General features: G+C 46.2%; 1 protein-coding gene across 3 annotated transcripts in view; it reads left to right on the top strand.

Annotated features, from left to right (window-relative positions):
- The first annotated feature begins 11,437 nt into the window (after positions 1-11,437).
- Positions 11,438-18,547, top strand: part of LOC143832703 (bMERB domain-containing protein 1-like) — a 41,779-nt gene continuing 34,669 nt past the window's right edge. For all 3 annotated transcript variants that reach the window (XM_077327489.1, XM_077327488.1, XM_077327487.1), the window contains exon 1: positions 11,438-11,737. In XM_077327489.1, the coding sequence (XP_077183604.1) occupies positions 11,659-11,737 (79 nt within the window). In that variant the 5' untranslated portion in view covers positions 11,438-11,658. The remainder of the gene's footprint in view (positions 11,738-18,547) is intronic.

The raw sequence follows: 18,547 nt of genomic DNA, 5'->3' as shown, positions 1-18,547 counted from the left end.
ATAACTAATCTCAACCGTATCATTGAATCTGAATCAAAGAGGACTTTCTAAAGTTGGGGACCATCTAATTATTCTTATAATGTTGTTGGACTCCTGATCACTTGGAAGGGTATTGGTGTTTCTTACCATCTGCTTGCCATGAAGCGTCAACATCAGGGGTAGATGATCACTTTCAACCCGAGAGCCAATGGCAAATGAGCTAATATCTGCAAGTCAGCTTGGTGAACAACAATAATCAACAACTACATCATCGTACTGAGTTAAATGTAAACCCACTAGAAGCAGGAAAATGTGCTGAACCATTTATAAAATTATAAAATCAGAGTCCAGTAGCACCTTTAAGACCAACAAAGATTTTAATTTTTTTTAAGACCAACAAAGATTTAATCAAGGCATGAGCTTTCGTGTGCAAGCACCCTTCATCAGACTATGATCTTCGTACATGACAGGGAATATATAGCAAAAATCAGTTCTGTTACATCTGTGTCACAACCAGATACAGCCAATGATAATCCTTTCTCAAAACAGCCAATTAATCCCCTAGAATTCAGTGTACTTTACAAAGAGAAACCAAAGTGTTGCTGGTAGAGAGATCAAAGGCTATCACCTCTCCATATGTTGCTTGCTCCATACAACTGTGAGACATTCCTCCCAGGGAATTGCTGGTCACTTCCCAAGGCCAGGGAGTCAAACTCAAAATTCCATTAGAATGCCATATCTTACAGTCATATTATCACAAATAAAATACATAGTGAGGAATATGGATACACAAGTTGAACAAGGTTAGCATGAATAAAAAAACCTTTGTCTCTATTGAGTCCTGGGTATGTTATAGTATAGAGCAGTGATTCCCAAAGTGGGTGCTACCGCCCCCTGGTGGGTGCTGCAGCGATCCAGAGGGGCGGCAATGGGCCTCAGGTGCATTTGGGGGCGATGAATAACTATTAAAATAAAAAAATTAATTTCCAGGGCGCTGAGTAATATTTTTTCTGGAAAGGGGCCGGTAGGCCATATAAGTTTGGGAACCACTGGTATAGAGTTTTGTAATAACAGTCACATAATCCCAATTAAAATAAATTGTGAGGAATGTGGAAACAAAAGTTACATAAGGTTAGCATGCATAATGAGATTTGAAAAAAAACCTTTGTCCTTGTTGAATCCAGGGTATGTCAAAGTATTGAGTGTTGTAATAACTTGCATTTCTGCAATCTCCCTTTCTAGCCTGTTCTTGAAGTTTCTTTGTAATACAACAGCTACTTTTAAGTCCCTTATAAAATGTCCTGGAAGGTTGAAGTGTTCTCCTACAGGTTTTTCAGTCTTGTGGCTTTTGATGTCAGACTTGTGTCCATTAATTTTTGGGGGGAGGGTTTGACCTGTTTGCCCTATGTAGAGAACAGAGGGACATTGTTGGCACTTGATGGCATATACCAAATTTGAAGATAAGCAGGTGTATAAGCCTTTGATGGTATAGGTGACGTTGTTAGGTCCAGTAATTGTGGCATTGAAGTGTATATGGCAGCAAAGTTGTCATCTGGGTTTGTTGCAAGTTCTAGTACCAGTGTCCATGTTCACATTAGATGCTACATTGTTGTGGGTGAGGAGTTGTTTGAGATTGGGGGGCTGTCTGTGTGAAAGAAAAGGTTTGCTCCCCAGTGCTTGGGAAAGAGAACTGTCATTATCCAGTAGGGGTTGTAAATCACTGATGATGTGTTGTACTGTCTTGAGCAGAGACACGTGCTACTGGACTCTGATTTTATTGTGCTACTTCAGACCAACATGGCTACTCATTTAAAATTATAACATTACTAGGGGCCAAGCCTGTTGTATTCAGGAATACAAATGGCACTAGATTAGGGGGGTGGAGTCAAAGAACTCTGCAGATGGCCTCCCCCTGCCCCCAGGACCTGGAAAGGCTGCAGGCAGCGGTTATGGAATTCACCGGCAGGGGCAGCTCTCACACAGCAGTGATCTGCAGCCTCCGAGCCTCAGAGGGAAGTATAAAGGGGTGGGGGTAGTCAGGGGTGGGGGACAGAAGGCAGTTGGCTGGTCGCTGGACAGGCAGGCAGGCCGGTTAGAGGAGGAGGCACTCAGGGGTGGGACATCTGCCCTGAGTGGGTGTTGTGCTGAGTGCCACTTAAGCCATGAGACACGCTTCTCCTCCAAGGCCTTACCAGAAATATTAAGAGGAACAGATGGGCCATACAGTAATTAAATAGCCTAATTCCTGCCCTATTGGCAACAATATCCTTGGATGAGCAGGGTAAAGAAAGTACCAAAGGTTAAAAAAAAAAAACGTCACCATCATAACCTGATTGGGAAATAATTATTTTATTATTGCTACCAACTCGGGAATTAAAATCTCCCCAAATAGGAACCTGAGCATTTGGAAATATTTTAGTTACAGAAAGTGTAAAATCGGATAATTTATCCCTATTTGCAGTAAGATCCTTCTCATTTTCAGAAGGAGGGAGATAAACATTTACCAAAATTAAAATCAAATTGGCTATGTAAATCAAAGTTGCTTGAGCCAATGGCGGTCAAGTATCAAGCAAGGAAATTTTTCATTGTAAACTGGATTATTTTTTACATTTATATATTGCTGAGAGTTGTTTTTTTTTAAAGCAACAAAGGTTGTCTTTCTGTATGGAGTATGCTATTTGGTCTCAAGTTGCTACATTCATTTTGAAATCATGTTTCACTAGTGGCTCTTTACTTGGCCAGGAACTGAACCTCTAGTTGTGATGTGTGCCATGGGACTCACATTCAGTATGGGTCATTCTTCATTTTTTAGAGGGGGGGGGGAGGAACAAGATAAAAATTGTTAGCGTCCTGGCACTATCTCCCCTTTCTTTTTCTTTTGCAGACCTCATGGTCTGATTCCTTCTATACTTCCTAATAGATTGATTTGAAGGTACTGCCTGTTTTTAAGCTAATAGGAGATGTTCTCACTGAAAGACCTGAAATATTAAACTAACAGAAGTCTAGAGCTAATATTTATCTGGACTGCTCCTCACCCCACCCTTGGTGTGCAAGAGACCTTCTGGATCCTTCTCCCACTTCAGTGCCAGTTCTGTGGAGTGTTTTTATTATTTCGCAGCAACTGATTGTGTGTTCAGGAAAGCAACTGGAACTGCAGACTCTGATTGCCTCATAAATTCAGTCCTGGCACTTACAAGTGGTGAGACTAAATCCCTCCACTTGTATATAGTCTAGAATAAACATCTTGCCATTTGTGATGCTCCCCAGGACTGCCAGGTGAAGAAAAGGAGGCCATTCAGCTCTTGTGCTGATGTGAATTATTAGACTGTCTTCTTCTTAATGCATAGTGGTAAACTCAAAGCAAGCATGAGATGACACACGTTAAAGAGCCCACGATTTTATGTTGTGCTTCATTGACCGAGATGAGTCACAATAATGAACTGAGCCATTTACCCCATCTATGTATGTCACTAAGGTACAATAAGAGGTGGCTTGTTTTTCAAAAGGAAGATGCTTCCAGGTGTTTCTGATTCAACAGGAAATAGCCATTTGAGCTCTCCAGGGGCCCAGTCTATCTCTCTGCCTTTTGACAATTAGTCTGTGCAGCATCTAGAGCAGATACAGCCTTACTAAATGGGGAGCTAGTAGAAAAAGAGCTGGGTTTTGTACCCTGCTTTTTACTACTCAAAGGAATGCTTTAGGATGGTTAGGGCTGATCCTGCGTTGAGCAGGGGGTTGGACTAGATGGCCTGTATGGCCCCTTCCAACTCTATGATTCTATGATTCTATGAATCCCAGAAAGGCTTACAAACTCCTTTTCCTTCCTCTCATCAACGAAGTTGGATTCCATGGTTTAAGCTTCCATGGTTATGCATACTTCATCCAACACTGACACAGTGTGCTATGCACACAAAACCTTTTATTTCGAATAAACCTTTGCGGGTCTTAAAGGTACCACTAGACTCAAACTTTGTTTGGAGATCAGGAGATCACAATGAAATGGAGGAAGGGCTGCACATAAAGCAGAACCATGCAGAGGAGCTCATTGTGATGTACTTGATGTAGCTCACCATGAGCATAAATGGTGGAGATGGTCAGACAGAGGCCCAAATAGCCAAAGGGCAGCTTCTCTCTGCCGAGACTGTATGCCTCTCCCTAAGGAGATCTCCTGGGATGTTATACTTGTGAACTTACCATAGTGTAGAAGATGATGAGCTCAAAGCTGCTTTCAGTTCTTCTGGAAGAAATCCAGTGTCTGTAACTGCATAACATTCTGCTATTCACCAGGTACAACTTTCCCTAACATGGGAAAAGAATGATGGGAAAGATGCTCTGATTGGATTGCTACCAACCATAGCTATTAAACTCACTTTCAGGGAGAACAGATGGCACACTATATGCAGATGGCCTATGTACTCATAGAGCATGGTGTGATGCACCAAGGAAGACAAAGGCTTGCAGGATTACCAGAACGGCAATACAAAATCTCCCAGAAATACTAAAAACTGCAGTTCAGGGCTTGGTTAGCTTTGGGGGCTAGAACCTTGAAACCCTGAACTCTGAGGTTTTTTTCCTATATCAGGACCTTTTGCACAGGGGACTTGTAAGGGAGAGGCCTCCATGGAGAAATCTGCGTTCATAGTCAGCTTGGTCTTTTTTATTTTTATTTATATACCGCTGCTCTCAATGTCTTGCGGCGGTTTGCAATCAATAAAACTAATTAAAACCCATAAAACCCCCTTAAAAATAACACAACAAAATGGCTATCAGTAATAATTTACATCTTCCTCCCCCCTCTCCGTTCAGCAACAGGTCAATAGATCTTCCTTCCATTTCCCCCTGTGAGTGAGGAACTTAGCTAGCTACAACTCCGAGATCTCCAGATGAAAACACTGAGGGGCTTTACGCACCGGGATCTTTGTAGCAAATTGGTCACTGAATGAAAAATCGCCATTTAAAATAGTGGAATTCGTCGTTATGCATACCTGCCTTTGTAGTGGAATCCAGTTGCGTTTTGTAGCGTTTCCCACAGGCTTCCGGTCTCGGCAGAAATCGCTAGAAAGGAAGCGCTATTGCCGAGCTCGTCCCGCCCCTGGCCGTCAAGCAGCCAATGGGCAGCCGTTAGCATGCTCCCAAACAGCCCCTTTCCCTTTAAGAAAGGTTTTTTAAAAAAAAAAAAACAGACCCATTGCAACGAATCTGTGTTAATTCGTTGCAACGGAGAGACCCATCCAGCTGCCTGGTGTGTTTGAGCTGTCGTTTGATCGTTGCCACGCTCCCTCCGAGTGAAAAAAAAAATCCCCCCCCTCTCACGGGCCCGATTTTCGGCTGAATGAATGTGTAAAAAATAAAGTGACTGCTTAGTAGTGTGCTTAGTGACTGAAGTGTGCTTAGTGACTGAAGGGGAGGGACTGAAGCCGGGGAAGCCTCTAAACTGAAAGAGGCTCGCTGGTGCATTTATCCCCGCTCGCTCGGAGAAAAAAAAATGGTGATCGCTTCGCCGGAAGATCAGAGAAGAGAGCCAGGGGGAGGGACTTTGTAGAAACCGCAACAATGTTAACGCACAGGTCTTTTTCGCTAGTGTTGCAGATTGGTTGCAGGAGTGTATCGCTTTCCGAAGGGTGAATCCACTTTTGGGGATTTCCCTGAAAGCGCTACAAGGAAGCGCTTTTTGCAGATTGGTTTCAGGTGTGTGGCAGATTGTCGACGACGTTGTGCAAAACAGCAAATCAGTAGCGTTTTCAATTGGCAACCATTGTGCTATTTTGAAGGCGTGCAAAAAGCCCCTGAGATGCCGCCCTGGCCTCAACCATATGCCTGGCGGAAGAGCTCCGTCTTGCAGGCCCTATGGAAAGTTGACAACTCTGACAGGGCCCTTAGCTCTTCTGGGAGCTCATTCCACTAGGTTGGGGCCAGGACCAAAAAGGCCCAGGCCTGGGTTGAGGCCAGGTGGACAACTCGAGGGCCCGTGACAACCAGTAGATTCGTACACACAGAGCAAAGAGCCCTGCAGGGTGCATCAACAGACAAGCGGTCCCGCAGATAGACAAGACCCAGGCTCTGAGACTCCTTCAGGTGGTAAAAAGAGGGGTTAAAAAAAAACACAGCTCTTCTTCTTCTCCATTGTACTGTTCCTTGAAGACAGCATGCTATAAAAGTGATTATGTTGATGATGATGATCACCCATTCAGTCAAGTCCGACTCATGGCAATCCTATGGCACAACTGCCGCCACGATTTCCGATCCTGCATCGCTTCTTTTAGTTGTGTAATGTTCTGGCCGGTGTCCATTTTGATTGGATCTAACCACTGCATTCTTTGTTGGCCTGGTTTCCTTTTTACAATGACCAATCCTAGCATAATTGCTTTCTCCATTGAGTTGGATCGCGTGATATGTCCAAAGTAAGTGAGCCGGAGTTTCATGATTTTGCCTACCAGTGATAGATCAGCCTTTATGTGCTGTAATATTTCCTTGTTTATGACTCTTGCTGTCCATGGAACCCACGGAAGCCTTCTCCAACAACAGAGTTCAAACGAATCGATTCTTCTCTTATCTGATTTTTTCATTGTCCAACTTTCACAACCATAAGTGGATATCGGAGATATGATAGATCGATCAAACTATTCTACATTTCACTTATGCACTTGCTTTTCCATGTGTGGTTCAAGCTTGTCATTGCTGAGCAACTCAGAGCAATTCGACGTTTTATTTCCATATTGCAATCACCAGTCTCATCAATTTGTGATCCAATAAAAATTATTTATATTCCTTCCTCCAGTCTTAATTCCAATGCTTGATTATTTGAGTTCAATCTCTCATAATGTATATATAACTAATCTTGCTTAATTCTGTCCCCTCCCAGGACTATCTCTAACAGTAGAACTATACAGAACCTAACATATCTTCCATGGGTAACCAATCTGAGTGAATACTGAATTCTATGTCTGTTAAGTGGCTACAAGTCACTTCCAACCTATGAACTAATTACCTCCAGAGCATCCCATAACAATCTTGCTCAGATCTTTCAAAATGATGGCCATGGCTTCCTTGGTGGAGTCAATTCATCTCATATTGGGTCTTCTTCTTTCTCTGCTGCCATCAATTTTTCCTATCTGGTGAATCCTGGACATTTCATAATGTGACCAAAGTACAACAGCCACATTTTACTTATTTTAGCTTCAAGCAAGAGTTAGAATTATAGAACTGTAGAGTTGGGACTTCTAGGGTCATCTAGTCCAGAATGCAGGAAACTCAGAACTACCCACAGTGCCCACAATTGCATGCCCACGTGATGCCTCCCCTTCACGAAAATCTAATCCCTGGCCAGTCTGACCTAGAAGAAATTCACCTCCCAACTCTTAAGTGGTGATCAGTGCTTTCCTGAGCATGCAAGAAAGGCCACAAGAGTCGAACACTGACACCATCCCCTCTGCCCACCCAGTCACAATCTGCCTAAGTTGACAGAAGCAAGCTCAAACTTCATTTCATCTAGAACCCACTTGTTCATCTTTTTGGTGGTCCAAAACTCTCCTCTAATACCACATTTTAAATGAATCAACTTTCCTTCTGTCAGCTTTTTCATTGTCAACTTTCACACCCATATATTGTCATGGGAAATACTAAATTAATAAGCAGTGAAGGTTTGTGTGGGATACAGTGTGCAGTGTTACATGTAAAAGTCCAGTGCTGTGCTAATAGAAATGGCCTTTAAGGATCTCACACATATACAAGAATCCTTAAGGCGTTAAGTAGGAATGCAGTGAATGACTGAGTTGGTTTCATTTTTTTAGACTATTGATCATAGATAGAGAGAATGCAACATGATAGTTTCTGTAATGTGCCAGAGATTTCATGAATTCACAGTGCTGATAGACAATAGGTTTGGACAACACACTGTCAACTAAAAAAACAAACCCCCCTTTGTTACTCTTCCCCTCCTCCTGTAAAGGCACTTCAGGAAACCACTGATGAGCATCCAAACCATCTCAAGGGCTGTTCTGGATAATAAATCATATGGCTTGTTGGAATTTGATGGAAAACAGAAATGCTTAACTGCTCTCAAGGCACAAGAATCTGCTTTATTATAGCTGATTTATTATACTCTTTTAGAGCTGAACAAGGTTTGAGCCCAGGGGCACCTTTAGGACCAACAAAGTTTTACTCAAGGTGTGTGTGCATGCAGACTTCTTCAGACTAAACTTGAATAAAACTCTGTAGGTCTTAAAGGTGCCCCTGGACTCAGACTTTATTCTGCTGGTTCAGACCAACTCGGTTACCCACCTGATAAAGGTGAGTTCGACCACTGACCTATCAAGATCAGTATTGCCTACTCTGACTGGCAGCAGCTCTCACAGTCTTTGACATCACCTCCTACTTGATCCTTTAAAATGGAGATGTTCTTGCTGGAAACTGGGGGCCCTTCTGCTCAAAGGGAAAAGTAATATGATCGGCACTGCATGGGCCAGCGTGACATTTTGTAGCGTCCAACTTCATTTTACACTAGAGAATCCTCCCTGCTTTTCTCTCTGTGATTGTAGTATTTGCAGTGTTCCTCACCTCCTTCCGAGGAGTGAAGAACACACTACGAGTTTCGAGCACCTCCCCCAGCTTGTGCTCGTCAATCACTCCTGACAACCAATCCCCTCACTGCATAGCATGTTAAATCCCCATGGCTTGCTGCAAATTCTTTTTTTAAAAAATGAATTATACAATGAAACGAGAATCCGTTTATTCACATATGCATTGGTTGGGACATGTTTTTAAACCATCCTGCAGCCTTGCAAATACCTATTTGTTGCTCTCATGGCTTTGCCATTTTTTAAAAAGACAGGGAAACCCCAGACCCTGAAATGAAGGGGGCAGAAGCAAAGGCGGGACATTCACAGGATAGCTATAAGATTTGAAAGACCTTAATTTTGTAAAATTTTGTAAAACTGTGCTATGCTGTGAAATGTTGTTAAGGATTGTTGTTAAGGCACCCAAAGTGCCTGTTTAACATGAGCAAAATGTTTAAGACATTGTAAATGCAAGCTGAAATGATATTCTTAAGAAAATCTTGCTGTAGCAAGTCCTCTATGAAATTTTGTTAAGGTTTAAAATCATTTATGGAGCACATGGATCTGTGTAATGTTGGGCCCATTGTTAAAGGAATGACATTATATATCAAGAAGATATTAGATGTTAAAATCTTGAGTGAAGATTTGAATATTATTTGAATATTAATTTGAATATTAAGTGCCCACTACTTAATGTATACTTTCTACGTACCCACTACTTTTGAACTGAACTAAGTCAGCACCAAGTGAAAAGGTTTTTTTTATTATTATTATTATTTTTTTATACCTCCATGCCTGCAGGCCTCCACTTTGAACCCTTGATTGGGAACTTTAAAAGTGAGTGGTTCTTGTTTCCACTCCAGTTGAACATGCTATTTGTATATGAACTCTGATAACAGTGGCCCAACTGGCTCCATTAGCCAAGAGATCCGTTTCATATGTGCTGAGTGTTTATTTAGCCTACTGGGATTTTGGGGAAGCTGCTATTCCCCACACCCAACTTTCGATAGTTTTTCTGGTATTATATTTTCTGGTAGTATTATATAGAGTTATTGTGTTTAGGCAAATATCTTTCTTTTTATATGGGATTCCCAGACTCCACCTAATTTGAACTCATAGTTACCACCTATGCTTATATTATTGAAGAATCCTCTGAATTTTGGCAATTTGGCCCAACATTCTGCTTCTTCCTCAAGAATGTAAATCTTTCCAATATTTAGGATAAATTTGGCCTTTGAGAGTACTGAAATAGTAATTGACTTCATGCAAATTGGGAAGGAGTATTGAAAGTAGCTTTGAAAACAGATAGTTTAAACGTTCCCTGGAATACTTTGGCTACAGTGGTGTTCTTCAATAGAACTTTGTAGAAATAGGCCTCCAAGTGTAACTGCTACAAGTTTCGGCTGGCCAAGCAATTGATTGTTAAATTTTACTTAGGTGATGTTTTCAGTCCCCACCAATAGACAGGAATATTGCAATCATTCAGGCCCCAAGGAAGGGGCAAATCTGGACTTTTCCTGTGTCTAGGCAAGCTGGGGACACTGGGAAAGTCCCAAGAGGAGGGATTGATGGCCTGGTGGTAAAGAAAATGATTGCAACCTTCTGATTGATCATATAGTTATTAGAGATTGGCTATAATACTACATCCTGTCCTGGTTCAAGTCTTTGGTTCTGACCAGGCAGAGAAAATGGCCTGTTCCTCTCTGGAATGTAGTTTTTGATAAGCTCTCTCATAAGACCAAAGTTTATTTTATAGTGACAGTCCTCCGCAAGGTTAGAGAAATGGAAGAAGAGTGTGTCACTACCATTTATGCAAACAATTGGGCTGGAGGAGGAGATAATGGAAGCAGCTTTTCAGAACCTGTCAGCAACTTTTCCAGGGGCTGGCTTGGTGGCTGCAGTGTGGTCCTGTGGGATGTCCAAGGGGGGGGGTGGAGACCCCAGGTTGGCTTGATCCGTAAGGGCATCACCTTTCCCTGCCTCCCATGGGAAATTATTTAATCTCATGTAATTGTATTGTTCTCCGCACAGATTTGGAAACTCCCCTGGGGCTATATTTCTTCTGCAGTAATAATATGAAATGGAGCCTCTTGTGGCGCAGAGTGGTAAGGCAGCCATCTGAAAGCTTTGCCCATGAGGCTGGGAGTTCGATCCCAGCAGCTGGCTCAAGGTTGACTCAGCCTTCCATCCTTCTGAGGTCGGTAAAATGAGTACCCAGCTTGCTGGGGGGTAAACGGTAATGACTGGGGAAGGCACTGGCAAACCACCCCGTATTGAGTCTGCCATGAAAACACTGGAGGGCGTCACCCCAAGGGTCAGACATGACTCGGTGCTTGCACAGGGGATACCTTTACCTTTACCTTTAATAATATGAAAAGGTTTTTCTCTTAGTGTGATTCATTGGGGATAGGCAAAAGAATCCTAATTTGGCCATGTGGTTATCATGTGCACAAACCTGACTAGGGTCAAGCCTGCTATGCAGAGAGATCTCCTCTTCGGGTTGCAAGCCAAGTGAAGCACTAAACCCACACCAAACCATGAACTAGCGACTGCTGCATTACAGCCCGCAGTGGGCTTCACTACTAGGAAGTATGTATTTTGGGACTGCAATCAGCTGGTTTCCACTATTGAAAAGGGGTCCCTTTGGAAAGTACCCAGAGCACGAGTTGACTCTGAGCAGGCAGGTGAATGTTGAGCCTCGTTGTGCCGAGAGGGAGGATCCGCCCCTCGAGGCACCAAGGCCTGAAGCCCACCGTACATGAGAGAACGAGAGAAAGTTTCGTGGCGTTGCAGGGTCTCGAAGGGAGAACGAGGAGAGGCGACGTCCACCAGAGGGCGCCCCTCCGTGTCGTAATGCCCACCTCCTCGCCGCCCGCAGACCCGGCTTCTCGTTTGTCTCTCGGCAGCCGAGCGAAAGCATCTCGGGGTGGAAGCGGCGGGTGGCCGGCCAGGCATTTCGGCTCCCCTCCGCTCCTCCGGAGTCGCTGATCTCGCCAAGGCTGGGCGCTGGCTGCCCTGCGGCGCCGCTTCCACTGAAGCGCGTTCGCACGCTTAACAGCCAGCGGCAGCAGCAGCAGCAGCAGGAGGAGGAAGGTCCGGTCGAAAGGCCAGGCGAGGGGCCAGGATGGAAAAGGAAAGCCACGCGCCCGCCCACTATGGATCCCTGGCGACCACCAAGTGGGAAGCGTCGGGCCCAGGCAAAGGTGAGCGGCTCGCGACACGCAGGGAGCAAGAGGGACCACCCAACTCCTCTCCTTTGCCTGGGAGAGTGGGGCTCAGGGTGACAACATGCTTGCCTAGCAGGGCAGATGGAATGTGTGGGTGCGTAGACGCAAGCACACGCACACACCCCTATCTTCTTTGGAAAGTTTCCCTGCAGAGGAATGGTCAGTGCCTCCTCTAGGAGGGCAACAGGGCTTCTTGGCTCTGCAGCTCCGGGGCCGCGCAAAGGCAGCCGAGCGGAGTGACGGCACAGGGAGTGACGGCACAGCCGGCCGCTTCGGGAGTAGAGAAAGCTGGCAGGGAACCAAACCGGCTCATTCACAAAAACAGGCATCTGGCGGGGATTCTTGCCGTCTGCTGGGCACGCTGAACTGGCAACGCTCCGGCATCTTGGGGGATGCCCTCGCATCGGTGCTTTCTTGTCTATCCCATGGCAGCGTTACATATGGGAAATGGGAAACAATATAATAATAGGAAAAAATATTGCCAAGTAGGTGCAGTGTTTCTGGCCACAGGTTGGGCGACCCCCCCCCCCCCAATGCAAAACGGTCTTATTAGTGTATGTGCATGGATTTCAGGGATATGGAAATAAGAAAGGCTGGGGGCTTCCTGGGAGGTTTGAATGTTCCCCATCTTCCCAGGGGCAAAGCTGGGGAGGACGGGGTTAATTGGCGGTCCCCTAACTGGGTTTGTTTGTTGACTGAAAGTGTGGTTAAGAACACTCCGTTGTGTGCCCCTGCCAAGATTTTACTCCTCCTTGGTTCTGCTAAAGGCCATCGATTCCAGTTCCTGGTTTTGTGAATGGACATATCTGCAAGGGAGCCTCTGAAAATAGATGCCCTGGAGCAGATGAGAAATTTCCTGTACCTGACAGGCCACAAAGACCTGGGGCAGGATGCCTGTCCTTCCACACCCCCCATGCTACTTTAGAGTGGTATAACTGGGCCTTGGAAGGGCAGTGCCCTTGTTGCCCCACTCCCCTGGGAACAGTGCAGGAGAGCAGTTAAAGCAGCAGCAAGGGATCCAGCTGCTGGGGCTCTGTTCCTTTATGCAGATTTTGCCCAAACGTTTTAAAACTTTGTTTAGCTTGCAGCATCAATGCCTTGCCAAGCTCATTACAGGGATAGACAGGAGGTAGGGAAATGGTGCCATAGAGTAGCCTTCTGCTTGTAGGTCATGAGGGGGCACCCTCTAGAAATGACAGCTGTCACTTTTTAAAAAGTCTATGTCTACATTTCATGGCAGCATGGGTGCTTTCCCCCCTAGGTTTGTACTGCGTGTATGTGAAGCACATCTGGTTGGGCGCTTTTTCATTTGTATCGTAGGGCCTTGAAAAGTGTGCCAAGGTTCTTGGCCTCTTGCAAGACCCAGCATAAAATTTGGGACCAGAATTGGCCACTTTGTGACTGTGTGCCATCAGGGAGTTGGCTTTTTCAGCAAGGGGCAACAGGAACAGATGCTCCTGGCCCTGTGCTGACAGTCCCACCCCCTCGAAGGAGAAGGAGAAGAGTGGGTGCCTGCCACCACTTGAACCCATCCTTCTTGGGGCTTGGGCAGCTGAGCCAGCATGGTGCAGTGGTTAAGAGCACTGGCCCCTAATCTGGAGAGCTGGATTTAATTCCCCAGTCCTCCTTCACATGCAGCCAGCTGGGTGACCTTGGGCCATTCACAGTTCTCTCAGAGCTCTCTCAGCCTCTCAGCCTCACCTACCTCCCAGGGTGTCTCTTGTGGGGAGAGGAAGGGAAGGTGACTGTAAGCCGCTCTGATACTCCTTCAGGTAGTGAAAAGTGGGATAAAAAAAAGACTCTTCTTCTGTTGGCAGCAGTGGGTCTTGTCCCTTTTTCACTGGGCAGGGGCCATTCCTCGCTTGGCCCCAGGGAGGGGCAGTGAGGGTGGCCATGATTCAGAGCCCATCCCCCCACCCCATGGATTTGAAGCCAGCTCTGTTTACTGTCCACTAAGCCCCCCCGGGTCCGATGCTGCCTCCTTGTCTGTGGCGCTTAGCCCCTATCCTGTCACTGCCACAGTTATGCCACAGATGTTTTTGGCTTTCATTCGTGGCACTCCATTCCCAGACACCGATCAAAGCAGCATTTAGCTCCAAGAGCTGCTGTTTCCTCCGGTCTGACTCACTGGCACCGCGCCTGTCGGGAGGTCGTTGGGCTCCTGGGATGTCGTATTGATCTGGCTGCTGGGCTGTGCCAGGACAGGCACAATTAGCTGGGGCTGCATAGCTGGACAGAGGAGTCTGTGGACAGAGGCTGCAGCGAGCAGCTTGTCCCTCCGTTTGAACAAGCATCCTCCCCCACAGCAGGACCGGTTTCAGTTAATGGGCAAAACACAGGTGAGGAATCCGACTGCTTGCAGAGAGAGGAAGAGTGATTGAGCCTGGAGCCATGCAGATCGGGAGATTAAGCTGCTCTCATGCTGCCCTCTCCTGGATCTTCCTCTGGGGGGAAGGAAATGATGACGACAGCGCCATCCCCAGCTAGGTGTCGATTTATTCGACCTGAGATTACAAGGCGTTGTTGCAGCAGAGGAAAGCACAGGAAGTGGGTGATATTGCTTGACTGAAAACACTGTAAAATCTTACTGGGTTTCAAATTCATCTTAAAAATTTCAAGCAGAGGGGAGTGGAGAGGAAGAGGGGAAGTGAGGTCTGGCCCCATTGCTTGCCAGGAGCATGCAGAAGCCTTTGTGTGGCTGAGATCAAGTCGGTTTCCCCAAACAATCACTTGCAATGCAGTTGTAAGCAGAGTTAAACTTTTCCGCCTCCATTGAAGTTGATGGGCTTAGAAGGATGCAACTTTGCAAGGGATAGCCTTTGAGACCCTTAAATGGTGCCTCCTGCTATGAGGCTCTCATGTTTCCAGGCCATACAAGAAATACTGTCCAGTTACTCATTGATTGCTGGGAATTCTGACATCTTTTCTCTCCAAAGTGGCAAGTTCTGCCGTGGAATACCATGTTTCCTAAAGATCTAGAGATGTCAGTCCCCAGGTAGGACTTAGGGATCCCCTGGAATTATAACTCATATACTCAGATGGTTTTAAATGTTAAATTATATATTTATATTGTATTTTAAACATGTAAGCTGCCCTGAAGGGTGGCATAAAAATACAATTTGTTCTATATACATAAAATCGTGACTGTACATACTCCCGGAGAAAATGCTGAAGGTTCCGAAGCCCCCATTTGGTAGAATCTCCTCCCCTCAGAGCCAATAGCTGCTGGTGCTCAGGATTCCGCACCCCCCCCCTTCCCTTCAGGCCTGCTGTGAAGGGAGCCTCCAACAGCCTCTTACGAGGCGAGGGAGGCATTAACGAAAGCAATGCAGGAGAGTCTGGGAGCCTGGGTGTGCTTTCCTATTGAGGGAGGAAAGCTTTCCCCTTCTGCCTAACGGTTGGCTGACAGGGAGGCCGCAGAAAAGATCCTTCTCACTTAGAATACTGCTGTGGCCGGCTCTGCTGCTGGAGGACAGGTGCAGTCAAGCCATACATGTCTCTTCTCCCCCACTCTCTCAACATTTGAGTCTTACCACGCAAGGTTGTTGTGCAGGTGAAACTGGATGCTGTTGTGGAGGTCCTTTTGCCTCCTATTTCATCTGCACAACAACCCTGTGCACTAGGCCTTAAATGTTTCATCTCCACAACAATCTGTGTGGGAGGCCACAAAAGTTTCTTTTTCACGGCAGCCCTGTCCACCCACCAAAGTAGCCAATTCTGCCTTTATAGTCTGGTGAGGAGCTAATTCCAGAAGCTCTCCAGACCCCACTTGGAGGTTGGCTACCCCTGGGTTGGAAATATTCCTAGAGGTTTGGAGGTGGGGCCTTAAAATAGCACAATGCCCAAGTGTCCATCCTAGAAAGAATGCTCTTCTTTCCTGTTCAGACATTCTGAAAGGAAAACATGTGAAGATTATTTCAGACAATGTAGCTGAAGGATATCACACAAGGAAACAGGGAGGCACAAGGTCCACCACGTTGTGTTGGGTAGCTACCAGAATTGGGAAGTGGGCTATTACTAATGGGGCTCAATTATCTGCAATTCACATTGCAGGAAAACCGAACACCTGGGTAGATGCCGTAAACAGAGACATACCGTATATAGTCGCATATAAGCCGACCCACAAATAAGCCGAGGCACTTTATTTTACAAAAAAATCTGGGCAAACTTATTGACTCGCATATAAGCCGAGGGTGGGAAATGCAGCAGGGTACTGGTAAATTTACAGGGTGGCCTAAGTGCTTAATCTATGCTAAATCATCACAGGCTTTCACATCCAGCCTTCCCCAACAAATACAGAAAAGCCAAGAGGATGAATAGCTGTTGGTTTTTGTACCTTGCTTCTCACTAACCAAAGGAGTCTCAAAGCAGCTTACCATTGCCTTCCTCTCTTGATGCCAGGCACCTTGAGAGAGCACTGACAGAACTGCTCTGTGAGAACAGCTCTGGCAGGAGAACCAAACACTGCCCCCCAGGCCAGCAAACCAGAGCAGAACAATAGTACCCAAAGTTGGCAACCTACTACAACAAATACAGCTGGGGGCTATAGTGCCCCCCAGAACAAAACATTGAAATAAAGAACTGTAAAACTGAAAGCTGAAAGAAAGAACTGTAAAAATCAACTTTTAAAAGAAACACAACCCCAAGAAGAAAAGGCAAACAATGCTGCCCCTCAGATAAAAGAAGAAACACTGAAGAAACAATAAATCCCAGTAAAAAACAGTAAAAACAATGAGTTTTTTTATTTAGACAACCCAAAAGTCTTCAGAAAAAACAAGGCATTCTTTGTCTGTTCCAGAGGTGCGAAGAAGGGCAAGGCTGCGTCATCACAATCCACTTCCAGAGGGTTCCCACAGTTTACTAATTTAACAGGATTAACTTTTGCTTTATTTTCCCACTGTCATGATGATAGTTCATAGTCTGAGGAAGAGTGCTTGGTCTCGCAATCTCACGCCTTGAATAAATCTTTGTTGGTCTTAAAGGTGCTACTGGACCCTGATTTTGTTGTGCATTTCCAGATGGATGATTCAAGCCATTACATATGCCTACAAGTTGTCCAAACTTGATGGTCCCTTATGTGTGACGGTGCACTGTGGTAGGGCTCAACATGCAGCAGGACTTCCAATGTCTGACATCTGTAGAACAGTTCCTGGCCTACTCCTGGCACCTTCATCTGTCATTACTCACTTCCCATAGACTCTGTAAAAGAGAGGGCAGTGGGGAAAGTGGTTTTACAATCTTCCAGAGGTCACATCAGTCCTGAGCCCTATTACAGGAATGTACAAGTTTGGATTGATGGCAAAAGACGACTTCCGGCTTAGGACATGAAAGAAGAAGTGCTGAAAACTCATCCCTAGGAGAGAAGTGAGGCTGCTTGGGCCCACCGGCACCATATGCTGTGGCAAAGGGCTCTTTAAGATCCCATGCATGGGACAGAAACCGGACTGGGCATAGCAAACTCCTTGCTGGAATAGTTCCAACAGAATGTAGAACTGCCCCAAGAAGGGCATTAGGCCCTGGCCAGGACTGTTGTAGCTACAAAACTATTCCCCAGCAACACTGGAAAATAAACATCACGTTTCACACTTGTGGGATCAAAACAAGGATGAAAACAGTACTTCTATCCTTCTTTCTGGCTTGTGACCAATGTGAGGGCAGATCAGCCCTCTTTTACAAGGACCAGAAGGCTTCTAGCCTCTGCTTCACTACTTCCCCAGGAGGGCCCACCCGCTCCCGATTAAGCCCGAATGTCATGTTCTTCCAGATGCTAAGGCAAAAACTTTGGGTTTCCTTTCTGTCCGTTGTTCTTGGTCCGGCCTTCTGGAGCAGCTGCCCCCTGAACAGAAGGACGGGATGATTTGGCCACTGCCCCACCCCCAGCTCTTCCCATGTTGCCCACTCCCGTCCCCACCATCCACTTTCTCAGTTGAATGTACTTACCTCCACCTGCCTAGCACCTCTTCCTCCACTCCAGCAGCGGAGCTCCCTGCCGTGGCTGGAGGGAGCCGCTCTTCCCCCGCAAGCCCTGATGTTGTGACACCAGGGGGATGTTCTTCACTGGGGGGGAAGAACGGAGGTCTTCTGTGGGCCTGCCTTCCCAGCCCCCGCCAGCTTCAAGCAGCTCACAGCCCTGTCCTCCACCTTGGTCTTCCTGGCTGCCTATGGAAATTAGAAACAAGAACAGCAAAATGAACAGGGTCACTGAGGGAAAATGAGCCTCCCAAGCTCTTCCAAGGGCTCGTCCCTTGGGCACAGTCAGAATCTCCGAGCGGCCTCAACTCTCTACCTTTCGGATGCGGAAATCTCAGCAGTCCACATGGGGCCTTATCACAGTCCATTCCTATTGCTAAGCCCCTGTGGAGCAGCAGGAGGACCTCAGGCTAAGTTAAGGCCTCAGAGGGAACTTGTAGCTCTGGCCGGGTGCGAACCCCAGATGTCCTCTCAGATGGACCACACTATCTCCCCGGTGTCCTGCTCATGTGGTGGGTAGAAAGAGAACCCTTTGGGGTTCCCTGGGGACACTCTGTGCTCTCCCTCTCCCCCTCCCCTCCAGGGGAATGCTGGCTCCTTTTCTAGATCCAGACTGTAGGAAGAGAGATGGCAGTGGGGAAATTGGTGTTACAACCCTTGAGAGGTCATATCAATCCTGAGACGTATTACAGGGATGCACAAGGTCGGGGTGATGGCAAAAGACCACTTCCAGCTTAGGACATGAAAGAAGTGCTGAAAACCCATCCCTAGGAGAGAAGTGAGCTGCTTGGTTCCACTGGTGCCATCTGTCATGGA

The sequence above is a fragment of the Paroedura picta genome, chromosome 3, assembly GCF_049243985.1.
Source record: "Paroedura picta isolate Pp20150507F chromosome 3, Ppicta_v3.0, whole genome shotgun sequence".
Lineage (NCBI taxonomy): Eukaryota > Metazoa > Chordata > Lepidosauria > Squamata > Gekkonidae > Paroedura > Paroedura picta.
The sequence above is the reverse complement of the archived record's forward strand: the minus strand, read 5'-3'. Positions and strand labels throughout refer to the sequence as shown.